This window comes from Marmota monax, unplaced genomic scaffold (assembly GCF_021218885.2).
Source record: "Marmota monax isolate L192 unplaced genomic scaffold, Marmota_monax_Labrador192_F-V1.1 WCK01_AAM20220418_F8-fsc00046, whole genome shotgun sequence".
In the NCBI taxonomy this organism is placed as follows: domain Eukaryota; kingdom Metazoa; phylum Chordata; class Mammalia; order Rodentia; family Sciuridae; genus Marmota; species Marmota monax.
This window is the reverse complement of record NW_026692486.1, coordinates 9,873,954-9,901,172: the sequence shown is the minus strand read 5'-3', so window position 1 is coordinate 9,901,172 and position 27,219 is coordinate 9,873,954. Positions and strand designations below refer to the sequence as shown.

At 36.5% G+C, this 27,219-nt stretch overlaps 1 protein-coding gene across 5 annotated transcripts in view; it reads right to left on the bottom strand.

The window, feature by feature from the left end:
• Positions 1-17,626, bottom strand: part of Dnai3 (dynein axonemal intermediate chain 3) — a 56,485-nt gene extending 38,859 nt beyond the window's left edge. Inside the window, exons 1-7 of one of the 5 annotated variants that reach the window (XM_058579010.1) lie at positions 17,485-17,626; positions 11,464-11,604; positions 10,020-10,112; positions 9,571-9,609; positions 2,715-2,896; positions 2,013-2,117; positions 17-169 (exon numbers count right to left, since the gene is read on the bottom strand). In XM_058579010.1, coding sequence (XP_058434993.1) covers positions 17-169; positions 2,013-2,117; positions 2,715-2,896; positions 9,571-9,609; positions 10,020-10,112; positions 11,464-11,467 — 576 coding nt within the window. In that variant the 5' untranslated portion in view covers positions 11,468-11,604; positions 17,485-17,626. Of the gene's footprint in view, positions 1-16; positions 170-2,012; positions 2,118-2,714; positions 2,897-4,279; positions 4,377-9,570; positions 9,610-10,019; positions 10,116-11,463; positions 11,605-17,484 lie in introns of those variants that run through there. The other 4 variants (XM_058579011.1, XM_046443263.2, XM_046443264.2 and 1 more) reach the window with 4 other exon arrangements.
• Between the last annotated feature and the right edge of the window lie 9,593 nt (positions 17,627-27,219).

The following is a 27,219-nucleotide window of genomic DNA, read 5'->3' as shown; positions in this document are numbered from 1 at the left end:
TATTTAAGCCCCTGACCTGCTTTGTAGATTCCTTCACCGATTCTTCCTCAATTTCTTTTTCACTGCCCAAAGAAACCCATGGTTTAGAGACAGGTGGTTGGTAAACATATATGTCTTCAGGAATAAGTTCTTTATTTTCTTCCTGTTCTTCTGGTAGTACTTCTGGGGGCTGGAGTAAAAGAAATAGCATTTTAAAATATATGACCAAATTTAGGTTTGCAATCACATGTATGTATTTTGCAATAAATGTTGCTTTTATGTAAGTTCATTAAGTACTTTCTGTTTGTTTTCTTTGTAGGTTTCATGATTTTGAATGATGAGAAGTAAATTAAGTCCAAAAAGGGAAGAATAAAGAATTAAAAAGAGACATTAAGAATGTAGAAAGAAGAAGGGGAAGATAGAGGAAAAGAAAAAAAGGAAGCATGATAAGAAATAGTCATTTATTACCCATCTTTATGACCACAGAATGCCACATTTGATAATAAAATGTAAAACTAATTTTATCTGATTTAAAGAAAGGTTCTTTGATAAAAGGAATGTAAGTATGAATAAAGATGATATCCCTTAAATATTAGCAATGAATTTTTTAAAAACCAAGATGTTCACTGCTGTTTTATTTGTAATACTGGAGGAACTAGCAACCAAATGAATATCACTAGGGAAATGGATCAATGACAGTGTGGTATCATTGTAAAGTAAAACCCCATAAAGCAATTAAAATGAACAAACACAATCAACATATATACGACATCCAAATGTATCATATTTATAGATTCTAGAATTTTACTATTCTGAAAAAAACTGCAGAATGCTTTATATAAAATGACATAATCTTCATGATAAATTTTAAATTAATTAAACAACAAAACACATTATTTACAGAGGATACATATATGATAAAGGTATAAAATCATGGGCACAAATATTATAAAACAACCTTAGAACAATGGTTCCTTATAGAGAGGAGTGAAGAAAATGAAATTAGGGACGATATCAAAAGGAGTGAAACATTATTTTTATTTTATTTCATTAAAAATTTTTTTGAAGTAAATATAAAATATTCATTTTGTGTGGTGATTTTATAGATATTTGTTATACCACTCTTTTCTATACATTTAAACTATTTCACAATAATAATATGAAAGCAGAGAAAACAATGATAAAAATAAAATTTAAAGTATTAAGGCAAAATGAAAGATTAGTTTTAAATTAGAAACTATCAGGTATTTAAAATTCTGGGACTTTCCCCTATTTTTTCTTCTTATTGGACAACCATGCAAATCTGTGTGTCTCTCTCAAACAATCTGACCAACCTTTCCAAATAATTCTACTCAAATTATGAATCTCTTGCTGAGTGCAGAGGCGCACTCCTGTAGTTCTAGTGGTTCTGGAGGCAGAGGCAAGAGAATCTTGAGTTCAAAGCCAGCCTCAGCAAAAAGCGAGGTGCTAAGCAACTCAGTGAGACCCCATCTCTAAATAAAATACAAAATAGGGCTAGAGATGTGGCTCAGTGGTCGAGTGTCCCTGAGTTCAATTCCCGGGATTCCTCATCCAACAAATTATGAATCTCACAAATCTGTTACCTTTCTTGCCTACCTTCAGCAAAGGGCTTTACCTGTATTAGTCCATCTGATTCAAATGGGTACTATTGGTGCCACTGTTATAGATTTGAGATTAATAACTTACCCAAGGTCATGATAATGGGTGTGACTGGAAAAAAAGGATCATGGACCAGGGAGAGACACTCCCAGGAGACCAGTGGTGCTCCAGATAACCTGGTTTTCTCTCTTGCTGGGTTAATGAAAGGCAAGCAGGAAGAGTGCCTACCACCCAGAGACATCTGATTCTGTTCACCCTCCATTTACTGCTCACCTGTTCTAGGCACCTGAATCTGATCTGGGTCCCAGGGAAACTGAGCTGAACAGGAATAATCAGAATACATATAGGGATCCCCCAGAGGTACAGCTTCCTTCCAACAACTGACAAATCATATGGGCTTGGGATCTGCTTACATTTAAATAGTTTTCCTTGCCCTCTTCGGTGCCAATAAGATAAAAGTTGAGTCCATATTTGAAGTCTTTGTCATAAACAAGCAGAAGCTCATCTCCAGGATATGCCTGTAAGAATATAATCAAAAGAGAAGATTAATGTTTAATGGTTTATTCAGACGCTGACACAATATTGATTTTTCTTTAATCAGTCCATAAAAGATAGCCATAGTACTAGTCTGTGACTGATAACCCCAGACCACAAAATTATTTGCTTAACTTAAAGCTCTTAATAAACACAAAATGTCCAGGGATATTTATCAATACAACTTTATTTCCAACAGGAAGAGAGAAGCATTACTTTTATTTGGTGTGCTCTATAGCATGTTTGGAGACAAATCATGAGCAAAATTATGAATTAAACAAAGCAATATGAGAAAATAAGAGGTAAATTTCTATTCAAGGTAAAACTGGGCAAGGATGAGCTTTACTGGGTGCAGGATAAGACAACTAACCTGAACTGTTGGAGCTTTGCTTTTCACAGAAGATAATCAAGCAGGATTTCCAAGGAGATGTGGGCAGGCTAGTGTTTGTTCAGGGTAAGGGGGGCTGCCAGATTTGAAATTAACAACCTCTCAAACTTATGTTATATGTTCCCGGTACATAATAACACACTGTGCACCATAATGAGGTAGGATAGAAAACAAAGGGGGATATTGTACTTACTTGGACAATTTTTTTGACTGGGTGGAAATCAGATACTGCGTCTCTGTTGTGCAAATCTTCAAAAATAGCTTCTTTTTTGATAAGCTTATAAGGTACTTCATCTGTGATATCTTCATCTATTCGGCAGTTGAATATTTCCTGGGTCTTGGTAGTTAACACTATAGGATAAATTTCAGGATGACCTAGGAGAGATAAAGTGAATTTGGACATTATTTATAACTACTTCAAATATTGGCAATGGGAATATGCAATTGTTTGCTTTTAATAAATTTCTTGGTTAAAATTTAAAACTTCAAATTTATTGTTATTATATTCAAAGTAAATACATCCATTATAAAAAGATGTTGAGCAAAACAAAAAGGAAGAAAATAACAATGGCCCATAATCATACCCTTCAAGAAAGAACTTCTATTAATATTTCTTTTAGTCACCCCATATATACCTTATATGAAATTCTGGATCCTGCTTTTAATACTTACTATTATGTCACAAGTATTTTACTGACATTAACTAATCCTTCAAAAACCATCATCTTAATTTAATTCTGTAGCATAATTTTAAACCCTTATTGGTAAACATTCTAAAATTGTCCCATTTGTTTCCAATTATTGTAAATAACCCTATAAATAAATATCTAGCTCATAAATTTTATTGCATTTCAAATATTTTCTTGGGATAGATTTTAAAAGTGAAAGTATTGGTTCAAAGATCTGATCATCTTTTCAGGCTCTTTCAAGCCTCTATTGCTTTTTTAAACACCTCCAGGCACCTGCCTGGGCTGTGGCTTTCTGTCTCTAGGTGATGGCTTTCCATTTCACTCAGAAAACAGGATCTGTATAGCACAGAATCCTGCTCAACAGCTGATCAGCACAGGTGCCACAGTCTCACCCTTTGCTCAAAGCAAAAGACCTGCCCACCCCTCAACCCTCGTTAGCCAGGGTCCCACCAACTATTCCTCTCCCTTCAACTTGTCTATGCCTAAGCTGTTTTCCCTCAGCACACTTATTTGCTCAATGACTTCCCTTTAAAACAAAACAAAACAAACACACACACACACACACACACACACACAAAGAAAAACCCCTTCCCTTGACCCAATATAGTGACTCTGCTCTTTAGGGCTTCTTCTTTTCACAGTCTAATTTCTTCATGTTTTTCAATTATTGACTTCTCAGTTAAGTTGTATCATGAAACCCTTGGACATTGGAAGGAAAGCGGGTAGGGAATCCCTGTTTCCCCTCTGGTTCACCAGTTCCAGGGTTGCTCTCCAAGGAGGAGGGAGGAGGATGGAGAAGCTTCCATTCCTGGTCTCTGGTGCCTCCCTCCCGCCCCAGACCTGTCCTCAGTAGCCACATGCCCTGGGACAGAGGATGCAAGAGGACAAGGGAGCATTTTGACTGTTGCCATCCACTCATTTAAACTTTCTTCCCATTTTCTTATCCTTTGTCTCACCATCAGCTTCTGCCAAACACTCTAGGCTCTGCATCTGCCCCCAGAACTTTCTCTCTCACATCTGTACTCCTGGGGTCCCAGGCCCACTGTCATCTTTTCCAACTCCCATATACCTGCATATCTCAGCATCCTCCTTCCAGCTGCTCAGCAAAGGCACCAGTGAGGGGAGGAGTGTATGTGTCCTCACGTTGGAATTCTGAGCTTATTTTCCTGTAGAAACATTTTCCACTACCCAAGTGGTTCTATGGTACAATTATTCAGGATATTTTGGGGTTTTGAATGACTGCACACATAACACTGACTATATGTGGAAATATATTCTAAATTGCAATCAGTTGGTATAACAAACATTTGAAATTCAGTAAATAATGAATTAGGGACAAATACCCATTTTTATCTCTCTCAAAATACTAACCATAACACTTGACATATGCAAGATGCTCAATAAATAATTGTTGGCTTGAATTACATATGGGTAAGCCTTTGAAAACATATTGTGGACAGTGATTTGTATAGTGTTGAATACATAGTAAAAATTCTGAAGTTTTGTCATGAAAAACCATACAGTGACACAGCCACATTAATGTGTATAGCAGCACAATTCACAATAGCTAAATTCTGGAACCAACTCGATGCTCTTCAATAAGTGAATGGATAAAGAAATTGTGGTATATATACACAATGGAATATTAGCTTAAAAGAGAATAAAATCATGGCATTTTAAGATAAATTGATGGAGAATATCATGCTAAGTAAGCCAATCCCCAAAAAATCAAAGGCCGAATATTTTCTCTGGTAAGTGGATGCTGATCCATAATGGGAGGTGGGGAGCAGAGACCACTGGAGGAATGGAGGAACTTTAGATAGGGCAAAGGGGAGGGAGTGGAAGGGAGACGGTATGGTGGAATGAGATTGATATCATTACCCTAGGTACATGTATGATGACTTAAATGGTATGACTCTACTTTGTGTACAACCAGAGAAATGAAAAATTGTGCTCCATTTGTGTACTATGAATCAAAATGCATTCTGCTGCCATATATAACTAATCAGAACAAATAAATAAATTAAAAAAAAACATATTGAGAGAATTCATTTAAGCAACCCATGTATATTTTATACAATTCATCTGCACTTTGGTTTAAAATTTCTTTTTAACATATTGGTTGTTAGTTAGCTTTTAAAAATAGGACTAGGTAGATCCTTGAAGCTCTCTTTGCATTAGGGTAAGACACAGGTAGTCAGACCAGAAAACTGCCTGCCATCCAAGAAACTGGAAAGACAGTGACAAAGATTGTGTACTATGCTACCTTCCCAGCCTAAACAAAATTTTCAAATTCTACTAGCTTGATATTTTTCACAAAGCTATCCTATTGCAAGAATTAGGCATTCTTAAGGTGACTTTAATATAGGATCTAATAACATTCCTTTATCTATAAGTTTATAAACCTTAGAGACTGTTTCTAGCCGGAGTTGGCAATTAATCAGACAAAAGGCAGCCACTAGACTACAAAAAACCCTCTTCAGGCTGGTATATTCATGCCCATCAGAATAATCTCCAAACTGAAGAGAGCAAGGCTGGATGCTTTTGGCCACCCCAAAGGGTCTGGGGATAAATTCAAGACAAGAACAGTTCTTGTTTATGCTTTGAGGCACACATAGAGGGACAGTAAGTATCTCAGGTTACAGCAATGGGGCTAAGGTGATCAGCACTGAGATGGGCCCAATTGGGCCTCCAGCATATGGGATATTAGTTGCTGGAAGATGTTGGGGCAGAGGAGGAGGCCTTGAGGCCTCCTGAAGCTGACGGAGGTCAAGAGTGCCTGACACAGGGCTGTACCTGCTGGGAGGGTGCAGGCTAGTACAGGCCTCAGGCCTAACAATGTAACAACCATTCTTTTATTGGAGCATCTGTGCCTGGTGCAGTTCTAAACACTTTGTATGCATTACAAACTTATTTAGTATTCATTCTGAAGTGGTTACAAAAGCTGTCTCTTTTTTTTTTTTTTTTTTTTAAACCGAGGAACTGAAGCCCACAGAGTCTGAGAAACCTTTGCAAGGTCAGCCACTGAGAGTTGGACGCTGCGGAGCTGCCATCAAAACTAGAATCCTGCTCCCCCACATAGTCAGGGAGGGCACAGAGAGGAGGCTCCATAGGACACAGTGAAGCGCAGATATTCACCTAGCAACCTGATAGAGCAGGATCTAAGACAGACTTGAGCTCTACATAATTCATGCCTCAGACTCTTGCTGTGTACACAAGCCAGGGCCGTGCGAGTTAAAGCATAGGTTATACATGTATTGTCTTACGTATTGAAAGAGTTCATTTAAATGAACCTATTCATTTTATATACTTCACCTGTGCCCTTTCCCCCCTCATTTTGGTTGTTATCTAGCTTTTTAAAAATAGCTTTACTGAAGTCTAATTGACAAACAATAAACTGCATATATCTGAATGTACTATTTGATAAATATATGAATTTGATAAATATATATAAGCCCCAAATGTTTCCTCCTACCCCTTCCTCCCTGCACTCCTCCATCATCCCCAAGCAACCGACCACTGACATGCTTTTTTTACTTGAAATATTTATACATGGAATTACACAGTGTGTACTCTTTGTCTTCTTTTAGAAGCATAATTATTTTGAGATTCATCCATGCTATTTGCTGCATGTAGCAATGATTCATTCTTTGTTTTGTTGCTAACTGGTATTCCACAAAAGAAAATAATCAAGATTTTAAAGAGATTTTCTTAAATTCCTAGCATTTTTTAAAATAACTAATAATTTTAGGTATTATCTATAGGAAATCCTTGCCTAAATTCAGATCACACATATTTTCTTCTAAAGGTTTTATAATATTTGGTTGTACATTTAGGCCTATGGTCCATTCGAGTTAATTGCATATGATGTGAGGTATGGATTGAAACTTATTTATTTTTGCATAAAGACATCCAATTGTTCCAGTATCATTTGTTGAAAAGACTATCTTTTCTCCACCCAATTGCCTTTGCACTTTTGTTGGAAATAAGTTGAACACATCTATGTGGGTGGGTCTATTTTTGGACACTATTCTCATCCATTGATCTTTATTATCTTTCCTATGGTGATAAGAGTTGTGTGAACTTATTTTGTTATAGCCCCATGTGAGGAAATGTATCTCCTATTTTAATTTCTACAAAAATCTCATGAGGTAGACATCCTACCTCATTTTTCAGATGAGGATGCAGAGAGACTCAGGGAGGTGAAGTTATTTAGGACTATATAGTCATTAAGTGGAGGAATCATGATTTGAATCAGATCTGTCTGGTCCCAAAGGCTGTGCAATTAACCACTTATAGTAAACAGAATAATGTCCCTCCAAAGTTGTCTGCGTCCTTTTGGGGACCTTTTGGGTTGCATTGTCATGCATTTTATTGGTGATAATGCTGAAGTGCAGTCTAGTGTTCCTAAGTGCAAGAAATCTGATATGCCTAATGGAGAAAATACGTGTTAGATAAGCTTCATTCAGGCATGAGTTACAGTATTACTGGTCACATGTTAAATGTTAATGCATTAATGATATATATACAATTTCAAATATTAAATGAGGAATCTTTAAACAGAAACACACTTAAAACAAGGTTGTGTATTGACTAGTTGATAAAAATGTAAACAGAGGCTTGAAGGAATATAATTCTGTATTTCTCCTAGAAACAACATTTGATATTGGATAAGTCATTATTGAAACAATTTTATAGAATTTTCATGAATAAAGAGTATTATTTTTGGATTTGGAATGTTCCCCAAAGTCCTATGTGTTAAGACTTAGTCCCCAGGTTGGTACTAATGGGAGATGGTGGAAATTTCAAAAGGTGGAGACTAGTAAGAGGTTTTTAGGCCATTGGGGGCATGCCCTTGAAAGGGACTGTGGGACCTGGGTCCCTTCCTTTTTTTCTCTTTCACCTCCTGGCCATGAGGTAAGCAAGCCGTTTGTTTTGCCATATGTTCTTGTTATGATGTGCCACTGCAAGCCCAAACCAACAAGGCTAACTAACTAGTCAAAACTGTGAGACAAAGCATACATTTCTCTTTATAAGTTGATTATGTCCATTGTTTGTAATAGTGACAGAGAGCTGACAAACACGTCTGTACTTTAACTTGACAGTTACACATGCTATGAAGAAAAGGCCTCTTAAGATGGGATTGGAGTCTAGATCTCAGTGATAAAAGATAAGATAGGTGCATAGAAATGTGAGAGCTATTTCCCTATCCTATATAACCAAAAGCCAAATCTTCATCTAAGTCAAATCTGAAAGTGAGGTTTCTCCTCTACTTCCCTGAAAAAGTCCTGTTGGTATAAAATTATTTTACCCTTAAAAGAAAGAATGTCATTAGTTTTGTTGTTTAAGTTCTAGTTCATTTCCTTGAAAGCCAACCCCTTTCCTTGAAATAGTGGAATCTATGAAGGAAAGACAAATAATGCTTATGAACCAGACTTTGAAAAATACTATTTTGATAAAAGTTATAATAGGCAGACTTAAATACTTCATAATTACAAAAGATCTTTCAATAATTACAAAATATATTTTTAAAGGTCTTCTTGGTCCAACTCTATTTCTTAGTTTGAAATTCTGTTTTCATCTCTTATTTTTTTATTCTTTATTTTTTTCATTTTATATTCTAAATCACATGGTATAATGGTAGCCTTTGGACATTTTGATGGATCAGTTCATATGTAATAAATATTCTTTTAAAGACATCTTTTAAAAAATTGTTTATTTATATATGACAGTGGAATGCATTACAATTCTTTTTTTTATTTTTATTTTTTATTTTTTTTTAATTTTTTATTTATTTTTTATTTATTTTTATTTATTTTTATTTTTTTTTAATTTTTTTTTTACAATTCTTATTACACATATAGAGAACAATTTTTTCATATATCTGTTTGTATACACAGTATATTCACACCAATTCATGTCTTCATACTTGTACTTTGGATAATAATGATCATCACATTCCACCATCATTAATAACCCCATGCCCCCTCCCTTCCCCTCTCACCCCTCTGCCATATTTAAAGTTCGTCTATTCCTCCCATGCTCCCGCTCCCTATCGCACTATGAATCAGTCTCCTTATACCAAAGAAAACATTCGGTGTTTTTTTTGTTTGTTTTTTTTGGGGATTGGCTAACTTCACTTAGCATTATCTTCTCTAACTCCACCCATTTTAAAAATGTCTTTAATTAATTTACTTTTATGTGGGTCTGAGGATTGAACCTAGTACCTCAAACATGCTAGGTAAAATCTCTCCCGCTGAGCCATAACCCCAGCCCCAATATATAATATTTGTGCTTGCTTATTGCATATTAAAATATTATAAAACTGGGACATAAATACTAAATTATATTTCTACTTACCCATGCTCTCCATATTTAATGGTTCCTCTTCTTCAGTATCTAGAATATAATAAAATGATATCATATGTACATTTTTCAATCAAGTAAATATCTTAGTTTATTGTAACCTTTTGCCAAACGGTATAACTTAGAGCATAATTACAAGTATACAATGAAGACTTAAACTGTCTTATGAATAATTATAGAAAAATCTGAGTAATTGCTTTTCTCGAAGTTATTGCTTAGTGATACACTTTCTACAGCATTCATCGTATGTATGGTATTTAATTGATAGTGAAACAAAATGAATCCAAAGTAAAAATTAATCCCCAAATATTGAAATCTGCATGTGTTTTTGACTTTATGGCAGCAAAAATATTTCATTTTGCTTGATACATGAAAACAATCATTTTGGCTGCTAATATATGTAGAAGAAACACAAATCCCCTTTGAATGAAAAATAATCTTACCAGGTAATGGTTTATGTTTTTTTTTACCACGTTTCCCACCACCTGGGCTCTTTCCTCTTTGAGCTTTTGGAGCCATGGTTCTGATGTAGGCTGCTGAAAGAGAGATTATCATTAGTAAATTCTAGCTTACGATTTCAAATATCATTTTGTGAACATAATAATATGTTTTCTAAACTTTGCCCTGGACTAAATCAACATGTATTTTCAGTGGAGTAGATGTTCTGTGACCAATGGTTTATTGTGAAAACAATCTTGCTGATAATATCTTGTTCCAATGGAGCCATTCAGCTGAAGCACAAGATGGTGACCTGCCAAAATTTCAAAGTTTCCGCAGAGGCCCTGCCATGGAAGTGCAACAGAGGGCACTGGATCCCCTGCTTCTCACTACTGTTTCCACCCCAGGTGATTGATCTCTGCTGCCTTGTGCTGGGATCCAGCACAGGTGCCCCAGCTACAAAGATGAGCTTAAAGTCTGCTGGGAAGGACAGGCCCACAATGTGCATATATGTACATAATTGTTAAATAAACAGTTTAAGTTGTACATTGGCCTTAGCATGTGAGCATATAACCACTAAGGTCTCATTTATGCTGTCAGAGGCTGCCTCTGGATGTTTTCCGTGGAGTTGCTTATCGGTTTTGACAAGATATAACACTAATTAAGGTCATTACCATCACATCAAATCCCCATGTTCTCCAAGATGCCTGCTTTGCCCATTCCTATTTAATGGTTAGGAGTGTGATTTCAGGAGTTTAGCCAGCAGTATTTAAAAACAGGCTCTACTTTTAACCAGCTGAGTAACTCTAGGCAAATTACTTAACTTCTCAGTTTATATTCATCTCTTCAATGGTAAAAACAATGACCTTCCTCACAGGGAGTCCGTGAAGACTTAAGATTAATCAAAAATCTCATCATCTTCAACTCAGTTATCTCAGAATGGTTTGTTTCATTTTAACAAATCAACACAGTTTGACTATTACCTCATAACCTATGATCAAAGAAAATCACAAGTCATTTTTTTAAAACCTAGTTTCCGGATTACAAAAATCTTGACCCAAAATATGGGTGCTTATAAATATCTTTATCTTCAGATTTTTGCCCAATACGCTTTTCAAATGGTAATAATGATAGCTTGTGGTTGTGGAGCACTTACTACGTGCAAGGCATGCTTTTAAGCAATTCATGGGTACTTTTAACTTAATCTTAACCTTATTTTATTATTACTGCTATCTTTATCTCCACTTTATGATGAGAAAAGAGGCCCTGAGAGGTTCAATGACTTTGCTGAGGGGACACAGAGAGCAGTGGGCAGTGGGTCAGGCTGTGAGCCCTTACAGTACAGCTATAGGGCCGCGCTCTCTCTGTAATAAATTGTCCCTCAGACTGGAAACCGTTTTTTACGTTTCATTACAAATGAAACTATTTGTTGGGTACAGTGGCACACACCCATAATCCCAGTGACTCAGGAGGCTGAGGCAGGAGGATGGCATGTTTTAGGGCAGCCTCATCAACTTAGAAAGACTGTCTCAAAAGAAAAAAAGGACTGAAGATGTAGCTCAGTGGCAGACCTTGGTTCAGTCTTCAGTACTACAAAATAAAACAAAAACAAATGAAATTATTTAAAATCATTGTCTTCATATAGAAAGGCACAATGTATGATTTAATCATCACTATATTATTATGATGTAGAAATCTGAATTTTTAAATATTTTTCAAAAAAAAAAAAAAAAGCTCAGCTTCAACTTTTCAGACTAAATGTTCTCTATCCTACTTGTCAGTTTTAGCATAATTTCAGGCCTTGGACCTAGCTCTTTTTTGTAAAGATTTCTTTTCAGTGTACTTATCAATTCCTTATCTCCATTTTCTATTTCAGGAGCATTTGGCTTAAAATGCATACACAAAAAATGAACACTACCTAGCCTCATCTTGCACACCACTCACTGGCATGTGTGCATGCACACATACACATACACACACACATACACACACATACACAAACACCACCACCGTCACCACTATTCCTTCTCATATTATCTATTGACTAGGACGGACAAGGGGTTATCCTAGGTATTAGGGAAACAGCATTGGACAAAATAAGCAAAATAGGGGTAAAAAATGCTTGCCCTGATAAAGCTTGCATTTTAGGATGAGACAGAAAATGAAAAAAATAAAGGAGCACAATAGTGAGTATTTAGGTGGTGACAGTTGCTAAGAGGAAGAATAAAGTAGGAAGGGGAAAGGAAGTGCAGGAGTGGTGCAGCTATGATTTTACAATCTCTGACAGGGGAGGCCTCACTAAGTGTCACCGGAGAAAGTCCCAGAGAATGGAGGAAGCCCAAAATGCAGACATCTTGGGGAGACAGACAGAGTGTTTCTAATTCAAGGGAAAAGCAAGTATGAAGCGTTCTGAGGGCAGGAGTGCTGCCTGGCACATTTAATAAAACAGCCAGAAGGAAAGTCTTCTTTTCATTGGCACCCTGTCCTTCTGCTCAGGTTCCAGGGGCCCTTGCAAAGTATGGGGCCAACTCTGGGGATGGGAGAGGGATATTCTGCCTGCTTGCCAATAGGTAGGAATGTATGGTCCTTTTTACAGGGAAGAGAGGTAGGAGTTGGGGACAATATAATTGGGAACAATTGTATAATACACACAGGGGGCTAGGTCAGAAGCTTTAGCTTTCACTGTGAACAAGTTGTGGAGCTACTGGATGGTTTGGAGCTGAGGAGCTGCTTTACTCCACCTGACCTGCGTTTTAACTATGAGCAGGTGCGCTGTGTTAAGACTGCATCAAGGAGAGGGCTGAAGCAGGAATCCAAATGAGAGACCTTCAACAATTCGTGGAAGAGATGATCGCAGCATAGATCAGGGAGAAAGTGGGATGAACAAAAATGGTTGGGTCAGCCTGGTGGCATGTCTCTATAGTTCTAGCTACTCTGAGGGCTGAGGCAGGAAAATCTCTTTGAGGTCAGAAATTCAAGGCCAGCTTGAGACTAGGAATTTGGAGCCAGCTTGGGCAGTATAGCAAGACTCCATCTCCTAAAATAAAATCATGATTTGGATTCTAGTTGTATTATTTAGGTGGAGCTAATGAAATTTGCTGATGACTTGATATAGGGTCTGAGAGAGGAGGGGATAAAGGATGATTTTAGTGAATTTTGCCTAAGAAATTGAAGGCATGGGGTTGCTATTCATTGAAATAGGGAATATTAGGAGTTGAGGGCATGTGAAATTAGTCTCTGTAAATTGTGAAGATGGGGATTATGTCTTTATCTCCATTGGCATAACCCGTAAAACTAGCATAGTGAACATACTAGAAAAATTGTTTTAAAAAGTTGAATTAATGATTGCTTAGTTTCCTCTTCCCTTCTGCCATTTTTTGTGAGTCTCCAGTCTGGACAAAAGGTTTTTTGCCTAATGGTCCATGGAATTTCTAGTATGCATGCTGTGTTAGTTTTTTACTGCTGCCATAACAAATTATCATAATCTTGATGACTTTAAACAACACAAATTTATTTTCATACATCACTGTAGATCAGAAGTCTAAGATCTGAAGTATTAAGTTTGAATTAGGTAACAGTTTAATACCATCATTCTCTAAAATACTCAAGGTAAACAGGTGTCCATTTCTTTTCAAATGCTGCTTTTAAGTAATCTGTGTACTTTGATTGAATCTCAATTTTTGTAGAGGAACAGTTTTCCAACAGTAAATTGACAAAATTGGAAGACACATTATAAATGCCTGCTGCCTAACCAGAATAGCTCATTTACTACTTTCACAAATATTAATTAACTTCTGTCTCTAAATTATAGACTAGTGACCAAGGGTAAAGGGAGAATCAGGTTGTTCTGTAGTCTTTCAGAGGCCGTAAGCCTTTTAAATTAAAAAGCAACATGTCTTAGTTTCTAAATAGAAAATTCATTAGCTGAAATTAGACTGGTGAATATAGTCAAAACTGGAAAGAAAATAATAACTTTGGTAGTAGCTATCTTACAATGAATTTGTGTTTCAGGAAAAATCTCATAGTTTATTTTAGTAATTACAAATAATAAAAACCCCACCAATATTATATCTAGAAAACAAATCACTTTTGGTTGGAGGTACCTATAACAAATGAATAATACTGTCTGCATACTTTTAATAAGTACACTTCTTTCAGGTTTATTTTTATAAATATTTTTATTTTTTTAAAAAAAAACTCAAATAAAAAATACTGATTTTAAATTATAGTTGGGCTTACTGAAGTTTTTCATAAAAGTGCATATTTTATATACTGAGCATGCTATATAATACTTTCCAAATTTTATTTTTCCATTAAATTGATTATTAAAAGGTTATGAACACATTTTCAATATCATTTATTGCTTTACTGAGATTACTCTGAAATGTTCACATTTTTCCTGTTTCCAGCTGAAATTGATTTGTACTTACTAATAATAACAGAAGAGATATCTCATTTCATCTACTCCCTAAAGTAAAGGTTATGTCCAGGGATTTGTGTTATGATTGGTTTTCAAAGCATTAGAGCTGACTGGATTTCAACCAGAAATTGTAGAAGGTAACGCTGAGAAATGTTAAGCATTTCGTTAAAAAATATTTTCAACGTTTGAACCACTCATAGTCATTATAAATTAATCCATCCCTTCTAGAGTACTTTCTTGCTACCAAGGTACCAAGGTCACATTGTCTATCATCTAGGTTAACAGCCACAGACTTCAGAAGCTGACGAATTGGGTATTGGATGAGTCCTCCAAAAAGTGGATCAAAACCCAAGATGGTGCTCCACTGACTTCAGAGTTGTCCTTGATGTGGTTCCAAGCTGACTCTCCAGACTTGTCCATAACTATATCCTCTTGAGATGCTTCTATTATTTAGGAGGATGACTACTGCAGATGAAGGAATATGTGGTGCAAATTACAACTGACATAGCACAGTGACTTAAATAGCCGCAATTTCTTCTTTACCTTCTTTGTGTGATACACACAAGCTGTTTGCTTATGCCCATCTTTTTGCCATATTTATCTGTGGCCTGTTGCCAGCAGATCTTGATTTGAAAAGACCTGTTGCAATAGCATCTTTTCTTCATCTAGGTCCTCAGAAACTTTACCTTTCTGAGTCTTCTTCAATTAGCTGACCTTATCTAAGGTCATTAGCCTCTCATCCCAAAGTATTTATAAACTTATCATGCTTGCCTCCCATCTTTTATGTTTTTAAACAGATATTTAGAATAAAATTTGAGACTAACATCTTGGGAATTTGATAAATGTGTCTCCAAGAACTGCTTGTCTGTAAATCTCCATTAAGACCCTGATTAGTCTTCAGGGTTCTCCTGGGCCTTTCAGCTGTCTTCTGACAAGTACAAAACATGCACCCCTCGGAGATAACCTATGTTTCCTTTGTCTACTACTCTTGTTTCCTCCCCTCTGTATCTATTTTGCTTTCTTTCCAAGACTGAATATTCACTCATTTAAGCAGATGCTGTCTTAACACTTTATCCTTTGAAATGTCCTGGCACCCTTCAATACTAGGGCTCATTAAAATGTCTCCTGAATTCTCAGCCCTCCTTTTCCACAGCTTCCTCTGGTTCCTGCCTTCAACATGTCTTCCTAGTCCAAAGCTCCTTTTCTATTTTGTGCCATAAATCCCTTTGGCAGCATGGTAAAGCTCATATATCAGATAAAAATGTGAGGTTACAAGAGAGATAGTCTATATTGAAATCTAGCCATTAATATATTTTGAAAAACTATGCTTCGTTAATTCATGTGCTTCTTTATTAACACATTAAATAAGATCAAGCAGTGAGTCGAACAACCACCTTAATTTTGGAGGTTGTAATGAGCATAAATAATATATCTGTAACATCTATAATATGAAAAGAGGTATGATTTATTTTTGTGACAAAATTACAGTTCCTGCTATTACTACTGTGGTTTGTTACCAAATGAATACATTTAATTTAAGTTAGTGAAAATAAACATATAATTTTTTTATTTTATGTATATTTATTTTTTAAATTCCTTTTTTTTTGGTACTGGGTATTGAATGCAGGGGCACTTGACCACTGAGCCACATTCCCAGCCCTATTTTGTATTTTATTTAGAGGCAGGGTCTCACTGAGTTGCTTAAGTGCCTCGCTTTTGCTGAGGCTGGCTTTGAACTTGTGATCCTCCTGCCTCAGCCTCCCAAACTGCTGGGATTAAAGGTGCATGCCAAAGCATCAGTGTAGAATTTTTTTTTTTCATCCACAGAGTCCCCTTTACCCAACCCTCTAATCTAGATCATGACACTTAGCTGACCTTCCTGCCTGTGTGCTAAGTGGAACAAACATCTAAGGCCTGCCTTCAGAACTCCAGTTCCTAAAATGCAAATCTTATTTTTCAAGTCACTTTTCTGAACTGGAGCTAATTTGAAATGCAAATTTCACCCTCTGATTCGGTAGGCCTATAATGATTGTGGGACCCTGAAATTTTAAAAGCAGTACCAGGCAGTCCTGCACTGGTGGTCTGCACATCACACTTTACACCATGGGATAGAGTCCAAACTTGTACACATGTCCTTCAACACCCTTCGCAGTCTTCTCATCACACTCACCTTTTCAGTTCTTGTCCAGCCTCACAGGGTTACCATCCAATCTCAAACAGTTCTAGTACTTCCCTGCACCCCCTCACCCACTCTCTCTCTGTCTGGAGAACACCCTACCCTCCAGCCATTTCTGATCCACACCACGTGCATCCTTTAAGGTTCCACTAGGCACAATGTGACCAGTTTTCTGAAGCTACCCCGACTTTCTCTCAGACTAAAATAATCTTGTTCTCTTTAACACATTCTAATCTCACTGTATATTGTTAATTATGCCAGACCTCTGCAAAAGCCGAAGGCCTCACACTCAGAACTGCCTGAAAAATTGCTGTTTGAATTTATTTAACATTTAGCATTCACCATACACTAGGGAGGAAGGAGAGAGAATGTATTTTAGCAGAAACTCACTACTAGGTAAAATAATCCCTAGGGGAATAGGTAGGGTCCTTACTTTCAAGAAGTTTGTATCTGCATTCATCTTCCTGTTTATTTTACAGTCCTGAAGTCATCTAACTACTAAAGCCAGCATTAGTCTTTTCTTGGATCCTCCCCCACCCTGAATAACCAAGATCGTGCCATTTTTTTAATATTCATTCATTCAATGATTTATTGAATGTCTACTATGTGTCAGGCAATGTAATAGTCACTGAAGATATATAACTGTGGACAAGTCAATACCTGCTCTCAAAGTTCTCGTTAACTGCTCTTTCTTTGCCTGCTTGGCTAGGTTGGAAGCTCTCTCTGAAAGCAGTGAAAGTCTTATTTTATTATTGTTGTTGTTATTTTCATCTGTATTCTTCACCTCAGCAATGCAGAAATATTTCTGAACTCCCTTGAAAGAGTGAATAAAATAACTTTTTTTCACTCCTTTCTCGTTCAGAGCTGTCCTTACCTGTTATGGATAAACTGAAGAGAAAGAAGTCTCTTTGCCGTACTCCAGAGAAAAGCTCCTTCGAGAACTGCAGATGGGAGTTTGACTCTCCTCTCTCAGAAAAACAAATCCCAAGAGTACAAATCGCAGCTCCTTCGCCGGGTGTTGCCAGGACGCATCCGTTGCTAAGAGAGAAGAGGCGGTTCCTCTGCTGAGATTGACAAAGCATCATCACCAATACAGTGTTTGCTCTCCAACAGTTTCTTTTAGAGATGGCTTGTGATTGGTTGCTGGGTTGTGACGTCACCTAACGGAAGCGAGGGTTGTACGCAGTTTAACACTGACCGGGAGGGTTGAGCAATTTAGGTCTGTTTCTACGTCAGTGGCCAGGTCTCACAGGCTCGATCCAAGCCTCGCACCCACCAAGAATCCTCGTGGGGTGAGCTCTCTAGGATGGGGGACTAAGGGCTTATGGAAATTGCCCTTTAGGAAACCCTTGGGACAGCTGCCCTGGCAACCCCTCTCTGGCGAGCTGAAGCCTTCCTAGGAACCTGTCTTAGAATTCAGGTGTGAAGAGGAAATTGGGTTCAACCGGGTGTCATGGGCGTCCCAGAACTGTTAATATAGTTTCCTCTTGGAAAAATAAGTTTTTCATAGAGTTTGACTCGTCCTGGATGTCTGAATCTCAGGGGTGGAAACGTTTGAATCCCTGAGTAACTCTAAGGATCATTTTATCTTGTAATTATGAGACCCAAGGGATTCAGAGTGAAGCTCAAGCTCTCTGAACAGTTTCCCTCTTTTCCTTAAAAAAATTAATTATAACTGCCCTAATTTGTAAATTGGCAGAATTTAATAAAACAACGCAATTGACTTCCATAATTGGTCTGAATTAATTTTCTTACATTCGATATGAATGAAACACTGGAGAAGAGGCTATAGGCTTGTAACATAAATGACATTTAATCCTAAATAAAGATTTTACAATATACATAGAAAGATCACGTTGATTCTTTACAATTTTAGAAGAATTTGCTTGCAAAATCCAGATACATTTTACTATAGGAATCATGAAAGGAGGTGGAGGAGGAGGGGGAGGAGGAGGAAGAGGGGGAAGGAGGAGGGGGAGGAGGAGGAAGAGGGGGAAGGAGGAGGGGGGAGGAGGAGGGGAGGGGGAAGGGAGAGGGAAGGGGAGGAAGGAGGGGGAGGGGGACGGGGACGGGGAGGAAGGAGGGGGAGGGGACGGGGACGGGGAGGAAGGAGGGAGAGGAGGAGGGGAGGGGGAAGGGAGAGGGAAGGGGAGGAAGGAGGGGGAGGGGGACGGGGACGGGGAGGAGGAGGGGGACAGGGACGGGAGGAGATGATCTTGGCTGAAGTCTTATCTAAACATTGTTAACCTTTTCCTGGACTCTTCTACTCCTGATGCTGAAAGATTAACTTTCCCCTATCTCAGTCCTGAGTCGTGTTTCCTCATTCTGTGTGCTTTCCTCATTCTGTGTTGGCATCTTATTTTTCCTCTCAGTATAGAATAGCACCTTTAAATGCATCCGTGACCATCATTTCTATATTCACAGCCTAAACTTCAGACCTGAGTTTTCACTAACTATCCGACATTTCTAACTACCAGTCTAGTTTGATATTCTAGTTTGATATCCTGATATTGAATAATTGCTACATAAAGATACTGAATGAGTGAATTAATTTATTACTATGCTGTACGTACCACAATGTAGTCAAAGCCAATCCATTATCTTTCAGATATCTTTCAGAAATCTTTCAGAAACATTTTTCCTTTTTTATTTCCTGAGGTAAGAGCATCACTGTCTATCAGTGATAGTTGGCAAAATTAGAAAATTGAGTCATCCCTAACTTGCCTTCTATTGCTCACAATCAACACATTACTAAATCCTATAACTTTTCTTTTGCAAATCTCTCTCTAATAATCCATCTCCTCTTAACCATCTTCTACGTCTCCCTTATTTCAGGTATGACTTATCTACCATCTAATGTCTAGAATTGTCCTATCTTCTCCTGTCTCATTTATTTGCCAAGTTGCCATGAAATGTTCTAAACCAGGGATTCAATGCTGAGCCTGCTTAAATATCCTCAACCTGGCATATGAAGTGCTATGCAGAGTTCTGAATGATACATTTAAAAACAGGTAGTTAGACTTTTCTCTCTTCCTTCCTCTCTTCCCAGTGCAACCCATTTAGTCCAGTGCTTCTCAACTGAAGACCCCTAAGAGCTGAAAGGCATGAAAAGAGGGATTATGGGTTAGTAGTAGGCTGATGAGGGGTTATAAATTGAAATAGATTTCTGCAACTGATATATTAGTTTTATATAAAGAATTCATGAGGTTTTTACATTCTGCTTCACAAGGTATTCATGTTTATTTATTTTTGGGGGGATGGTGCTGGGGATTGAACCTAGGGCCTTGTGCATGCTAGGCTAGCACTCTACCAACTGAGCTATATCCCCATCCCTCATGTTTAATTTTTAAAAATGTATAAAACCACTATTAGCTAGAATTGATATTAAATTGGATAAACACAAATTATTGCAAGGCAACTGTGACATACTTATCCCATTCTTTTCCACAGCTCCTGATGTACTACTGGACAAACCCTGGAGTGGTGTGTTCCAGGGTGGGAGCCAGGGCCTTAGTTATACAGGGCTCTTGATAGCTCCCCCAAAATGCCATTCCCTTTCACAAACATCTGCTCATCCCTTTATTTCTGTCCAGCTCTACCTCCACCCATATGCCTTTCCTTGTCTTCATTACTTGATAAACTCCTTTTTAATTTTCAAAACTCAAACATCACATTCTCTGTAAAGCTGTTTCACCTTTTCCTCTGTTTATCAATTAGAGTAAGTATTACCTTGTGCTGCAATGGCTTGTTTATATGGGTGTCTCCCTTTAAAAATATTAGGGGTGGCAAAGTGTTTCATTCTTTTATATTTGCACTGCCAAAAGTAGCATCTGATATATTTGGTAAAATATGCTTAGTTATTTAATTGGCTGTTCTTGAAAACAGACCTAGAAGGAGCTAATCAAAGCCTCTTTGTATTCTTCTAAAGAATTTGTCTTGAAAAATAGTCATAATTCACTGAAGTCAGATATAAGGAAGTGAGAAGTATAACCTTGTGATTTAGATGAGACACCAAGCACTTCTGTCATCTTTTCTTTAGAGATATCCCAAGGGGATGTATGTTTGGGGGAATGAGTCATAAGCCACATGTCAAGAAAGTTAGAAATTAAATGGAAAATGTTTAGAAATTTCTTCATGTTACAAATGCATGATTGACTGACCGTCCGTTCTTTCATGGGAACTTTCAGAAATGAAACTTTCAGAAATGAAACTGCACTATGGTCACAGTGAATGCTTCCATCCAGGGGATGCTGATTTAAATTCGCCTGAAACATAAAAATAAAACATAAAACTTAGTTTTGGGACTGGGGATGTGGCTCAAGCGGTAGCGTGCTTGCCTGACATGCACGGGGTGCTGGGTTCCATCCTCTGCACCACATAAAAATAAAATAAAGATGTTGTGTCCACCGAAAACTAAAAAAATAAATATTAAAAAATTCTCTCTCTCTCTCTCAAAAAATATTTTAAAATTTATTCTTAATTTTATTAATTGAATGGAGGTTGAATGAGTCAAGAAGTCAGGACTGAAAATACTTTTTTGATAACTTAGGGACATTTAGATAAATTTCAGATTGGGTTTATGGAAGATGATCTGACAACTTAGATCTGAGGCGGATTTCTACTAATTATATGTATTTTAAAAGAATTAGCACAGAAACTAGGGATGGAAAACCCCGTTTTGGAACCTTAATAAGTTTTGTTTCTCTGCACCAATATGCCTGGAGGGAGAAAAGGTGAGAAAGATGGAAATGTAATTGTTTGAATCCTAAACTAATGGAATGACCACATGTTTTCAAAATGCTTGGAGAAATATCACAGTCTAGTGCATGAGGAACCAAGGAGCATCTGAGAAGAATGCTCAGCTATAGAAATGAGAAAACCAAACAGAATGGTCTGACCTGGGAACAAAGCTTAAGCTGTTGGAGAAAGGGACCAATTGTGGCATTTCTAGAGAGAGGAAAAATAAAAAAAAAAGAACTCCAATGAGAAATTAGAAAATGTTCAACACTAAAGTGAGGAAAAAGGCAATCTTGCTACTTATGCAGAGAATGGCTTAAGTGTACTGAAACTAAGGAGTACAGGCCTGGATGACTCCAGAATTTCTGACCCTTCCCACAAGGGAATCTCTGCAGACCATTTGAAGCACACATCTCCAGTGGGGCAGTTCAAAAGCTGAGGAAGAAAAACATGGGGCTGTGTGGTAGCAGAGTGGACTTCTCTGTGAGTGTAGGTGAATCTCCCTAAACCCAGAAAGAGTTGGTGATGGGGGACCTGCTGTATGGCAGTGATAGTGCTACAATATCAGCAGGCACAGACAGCCAGTGAATACCAATTCCACATGCTTAGTGATTCTTACCACCAGGGATGGACACACACACACACACACACACACAATAATACTGGATTTAAAATGGGAAAATAGTGTTGAAGACTAAATCTGTCACTTTTTAGATAAGCAGCATCATATAAACTATTTTTTAAATTTATTTATTTATTTATTTTTTTAGTTTTCGGTGGACACACATCTTTATTTTATTTTTATGTGGTGCTGAGGATCGAATCCAGTGCCCCACACATGCCAGGCGAGCATGTTACCGCTTGAGCCACATTCCCAGCCCTAAACTATTAAATTCTTTAAATCTCAGTTTTATATCTGAAAAATTTGGGATCATGATGCTCTCCTCAGAGCAAGACAGATAAAGGGTGGGAGCAAGCACATTGTTGCCATAGGGGAATTCTTCAAAAGGTCATTTTTGAAATGAATTGCAAATAGTTCAGGTTTCTGTAGGGAACTCTCATTTGCTGGGAAATAGAAGAATTGATTCTTCTCTCAACCCAGCTTCAGATTTGAAATAAAATCTGTGGTGAATATTTTTGTCATGTGAGGTTCCAAGTCATAAGGTGCAATTAAAAAGCAATACTCCCATCCCGGAGTCTGCCCAGTTTTCATAGCCAAATGTTGAACGGTTCAGTATGCTCCCTCAAAGTTGTATAGTTTAGAAAATTGTGTTTAATAAATCATTTAAAATGTAAAGAACAAGCATATGTTTATTAACAGAAACCATTTTCCCCCTCTTGCTATCAGATAAATGGTAGATGAGCCTTTGAGGATGGATATGAAGAGATTACCCATTATTAGCCTGTCCAGATTGCCCATAGATCTTCATCTGGTCCTTCTTACATAACATCGCCATAAAAAGGCCCACATAGTGCCTTAAATGTGGTATATATTTAGCGAATGCTTGTTAAATCAGAATCTTAATTCTGTGCAAAGTGAATTTAAAGACATTGTTATTGTCCTTTGGTTATGATTAAATATAAATTTAAATATCTATCTGTCTTCTAGGCATTTCCACTTGGATGACTAACACATAGTTAACCAGAGTGTGTCAGTCAGGTCAGTGCCTGCCAGGAAATACTTGTTACTAGTCCACTAGCCCGTGAAATATTTGTTACCATTCCACAAAAGAAGTGCAGAAATTGAAAGTGCTTAAAAACTTTTTAGCAATTCAGTAGAGTCTCTTTGTGTTATATATGAAGAAAATTGAGGTTCATATTCAAAATGTCTTTATTCCAGTTTTCCATTTGTACTGTATTTTATAGAAGTATCAGTGTGTAAAGAGATGAAAATGAAATAAAGCCAACCAGTCCTTTAACGGTCTGAAAAGAACTCGATTGACATCTCAGATACACATTCAAGACTAAATTCTCCCCACCTTCCTGTTCACCCTGCAGTCTTCTTCATTGCAGTGGATGGCAACTTTGTCTTCTTGGTTGTGTGGCAGAAATATATCAGATGCTATGTTAGGCAGTGCAGACAAAAAAGCCTAAGTCAATATCACGTCAGTCCTTTGCTTAAAACCCTCAACTGGCTCTCATTTCACTCCATAGAAAGCTCACATTTGATGGCCTGCAAGGTCCAGGACAACCTGGTTCCTGTTACTAGTTTCATTTTCTACCATTGCTCCCTGCAGCTCACATCTGTGCAGACACACTGGCTTTCCTGTGGTTACTCAAACACACATGGCAGGTAGCTCCTCTCTTGCATTAGATATTCCCTCTGTCTGGAACATTTAAACCACATACCCTTCAAACTTTTGCTAAAATACTAACTTCTTAGTGAGGCCTACCCTTCACCCTTTAAAATGACAACTTCCCAGCACCCTTCATTCTCTTAAGAGTATTTATCACTTTTCAGGGCATTGCAAAATATACTTATGTTCATTGACTGTCCACTGAGAAATAAACTCTACTAAGGCAGAGGTTTTTGCCGTTTTTACTGCTACACTATAAATGTTTGTTCAATGATGTGGGGCAACCATTTTGGAGATCATTTGGGTAGTCTACATTAAAACTGAAAATGTACACTCCTATAATTTAGCAATTCTATTCCTGGATACTTACCCTAGGGAAACTTTTACACATGTGCATAAGGAATTGGTTCATGGATGTTCACTGACAATTTTATATTTTTGTAATGGAAAAAAAAAGTGCATTAGTCGTGAAATGGATGGAATGCTATGGTATAGTCAATAAATTATTATGAAGCTGTTAAAATAAATACACTTGCCTGGATAGAACTAGAACAAAATTATCAGGTAAGCATTGAAGATTAGGTACAGAAAAATCTCATCTTTATGAACAAAAACATGCATGAATTATTTCTATATGTGAGAGAAATATTACATAGATATGAATTGAAAAGATTTACATGAATTCATGACTGAAGCTGCATTGAGGTAGAGCAGTCAATTTTGTAATGCTTTATTTCAATAAAATAAAAAGACTGGACCCGCAAAAAATGAAAACTAATATTTGTTCAATTGGAGGATTGTGGGTATCAATTGGGATCGACCTGTTATTTATTTTTTGTATTTTCTCTATTTGAATTTTTCCCATAATTAAAAAAAAAAAACATTGTTTACTAGACTAAGATTGTTAGAATAGGAACTATATTTTATTTTATTTTGTGCAGTGCTGAGCATTAAACCTAGGGCTTTGTACATGCTAGGCAAATGTCCTGCCACTGAGCTCTATTCCAACCAGGAATTATGTTTTATTTCTATTTTTATCAACAGTACCTAACAATCTCACTGTAATATAGGAGGTCCTCAATAATCTAAGTGTGTGTGTGTGTGTGTGTGTGTGTGTGTGTGTGTGTGTATGCTGAATAAATAAACATTTTATTAGGATCTCCTTTAGGGACAGAAGATGAATGCTTTAGACAGAAATGTGGACAACCTTTTGGGTTTACATATGTGTGACTTAACACCCATACTACCTGAGACTTCAGCTGAGCTGTTACTATAAAGCAAATACAATTTTGACATGGCAAGAATATCTGGGAAATAAGGAAAAAAGTCCCCTTCTATCCACCAGATACCAAGGATGTCATGAGGATCTATTGGTTATCATAGAAGTGTTTCCAAATTTCAAACAGATGTTAATCACTGGAATTCAGGAATAGAAAAAAATTGAAATTTCTAAAATTATAAGTTATTTTGTATTTTTCATACCATTTTATTTAGATGTTCTTAAAATATAGGGAGTAAGAATAAACAGTGAATAGTTTTTCTGTGTTAGAATTATGCTAAAAGTTCCAAGGATTTCTTTTCGTTTAAAAAAGATAATAAAAGCATGGTTTATTATTACTATGAACCAGTATATTGAATGAGATTAAATATTTCAATTATATATAATAATGATTGCTGTTATAGATTGTGTGTGCGTGTGTGGAATTAAGAATTGAATCGCCAGCCATGTGCTTGCTAGGCAAATGCTTCACTACTGAGCTGTATCCCCAGCACCAAGCCTCTCCCCTCACCTTTTTTTGGTACTGGGGATTTAACCCAGGGGCATTTTACCACTGAAGTACATCACCAGCCCTTTCTATTTTTTATTTTTAGACAGGGTTTTGCTAAGTTGCTGAAAGTGGCCTCAAACTTGTGATCCTCCTGTTTCTGCTTTCCAAGTAGCTGAAACCTGCCACCATACCTGACCTGTTATAGATATTTTATAATAAAAATCATTAAAACAAGGAAGCATTGATACAAACTAATTCTAAAAAATATTTTTAAGTGAAAAATAAGACTAATATTTTAAGTTATTCTGTCAATGGTAATTTAAGACATAAAATAATCACTTTATTTGATATTTTTACTTTGTGATAAATATCTAGAGGTGATAAAATTTCTCTTATTCTGCATTTGATGTTGGTTCAGTTGTTAAAAGTGCTTCCAAAAGCATTATCATATTGAACATAGGGCATATATTGCTTTATATAAACTAACTTTTTTTTTCTTTCATACAACTGAGTGTTTTATTGGTTTCTTTTTTATTTAATTTGGAGAATTTATTAGTTAGGCTTTGGTTAATATGGTCTAGTTCTTCTCAAAAAGGAAATAGTATTCATATATACTGATACTCATAAAAAAATACATATTCTTCATTGGAAAACCAATTAACTTTCTTTTTGCCTCATTTATTTATTTATTTATTTATTTATTTATTTATTTATTTATTATTACAATTCTTAATACACAATTACACAATAATTTATCATATCTCTGATTATATATAAAGTCTGTTCTAATTAACTTTTTTTATTATTTATTTTTTAGTTGTAGTTGGACACAATACCTTTATTTTTAGTTATTTATTTTATATGGTGCTGAGGATTGAACCCGGGGCCTCATACATGTTAGGTGAGTGCTCTACCACTGAGCCACAACCTCAGCCCAATTAATTTTTTTTAATAATGAAAATATTTCATCTTTTTTTATATACTTTAGTGAATACAGTCATGCTTCTATATTAACAAGGGCATATTCTGAGAAATGTATCAGGTAATTTCATTGCTGTATGAACATCATAGAGTATACTTACAAAAACCTAGATGTGTAGTCTATATACAACTAGTTATATGGGATAGCCTATTACTCCTACGCTACAAATCTGCACAGCATGTTACTATACTGAATACTGTAGGCAATTGTAAAACATTGCTGAGTATTTGTTTTTAAACATATCCAAACATATAAAAGTATGGTAAATATGTGGTATAAAAGTTTTTTTTTAAAAATACTATACCTTATCAGACACTTACTGTGAATGGAGCTTTCAAAACTGGAATTTTCTCTGAGTGAATAGTGAAAGAATATAAAGGCCAAGGACATTACTGTAGACTGTGAACACTGCACTTAAGCTATATCAAATTTATTTAAAAATTTCCTTCTTTATTAACAAATTATAGCAGTCTTACTTTATACATTTTTAAGTTTTAAACTTGACTCTCATAATAACAGCTTAAAACATAAACACATGGTACAATCGTATGAAAATATTCTTTATGTCCTTGTTCTATAAGATTTTTCTATTATTACTATTTTTACCTTTGAAAATTTTTGTTAAAAACCAAAAAGCATGCACATCATCCCAAACCCACACAAGACTAGGATCATTAATATCAGTGTCTTCCACATCCACATCTGTCCCACTGGAAGGTCTCCAGGGGCAACAGCATGTGTGAACAGTCATCTCTTCTGGTAACAATGCTTTTACCTGAAGGATTGGTCCAAGGCTATTTTACAATGAACTTTTGTTTTATATA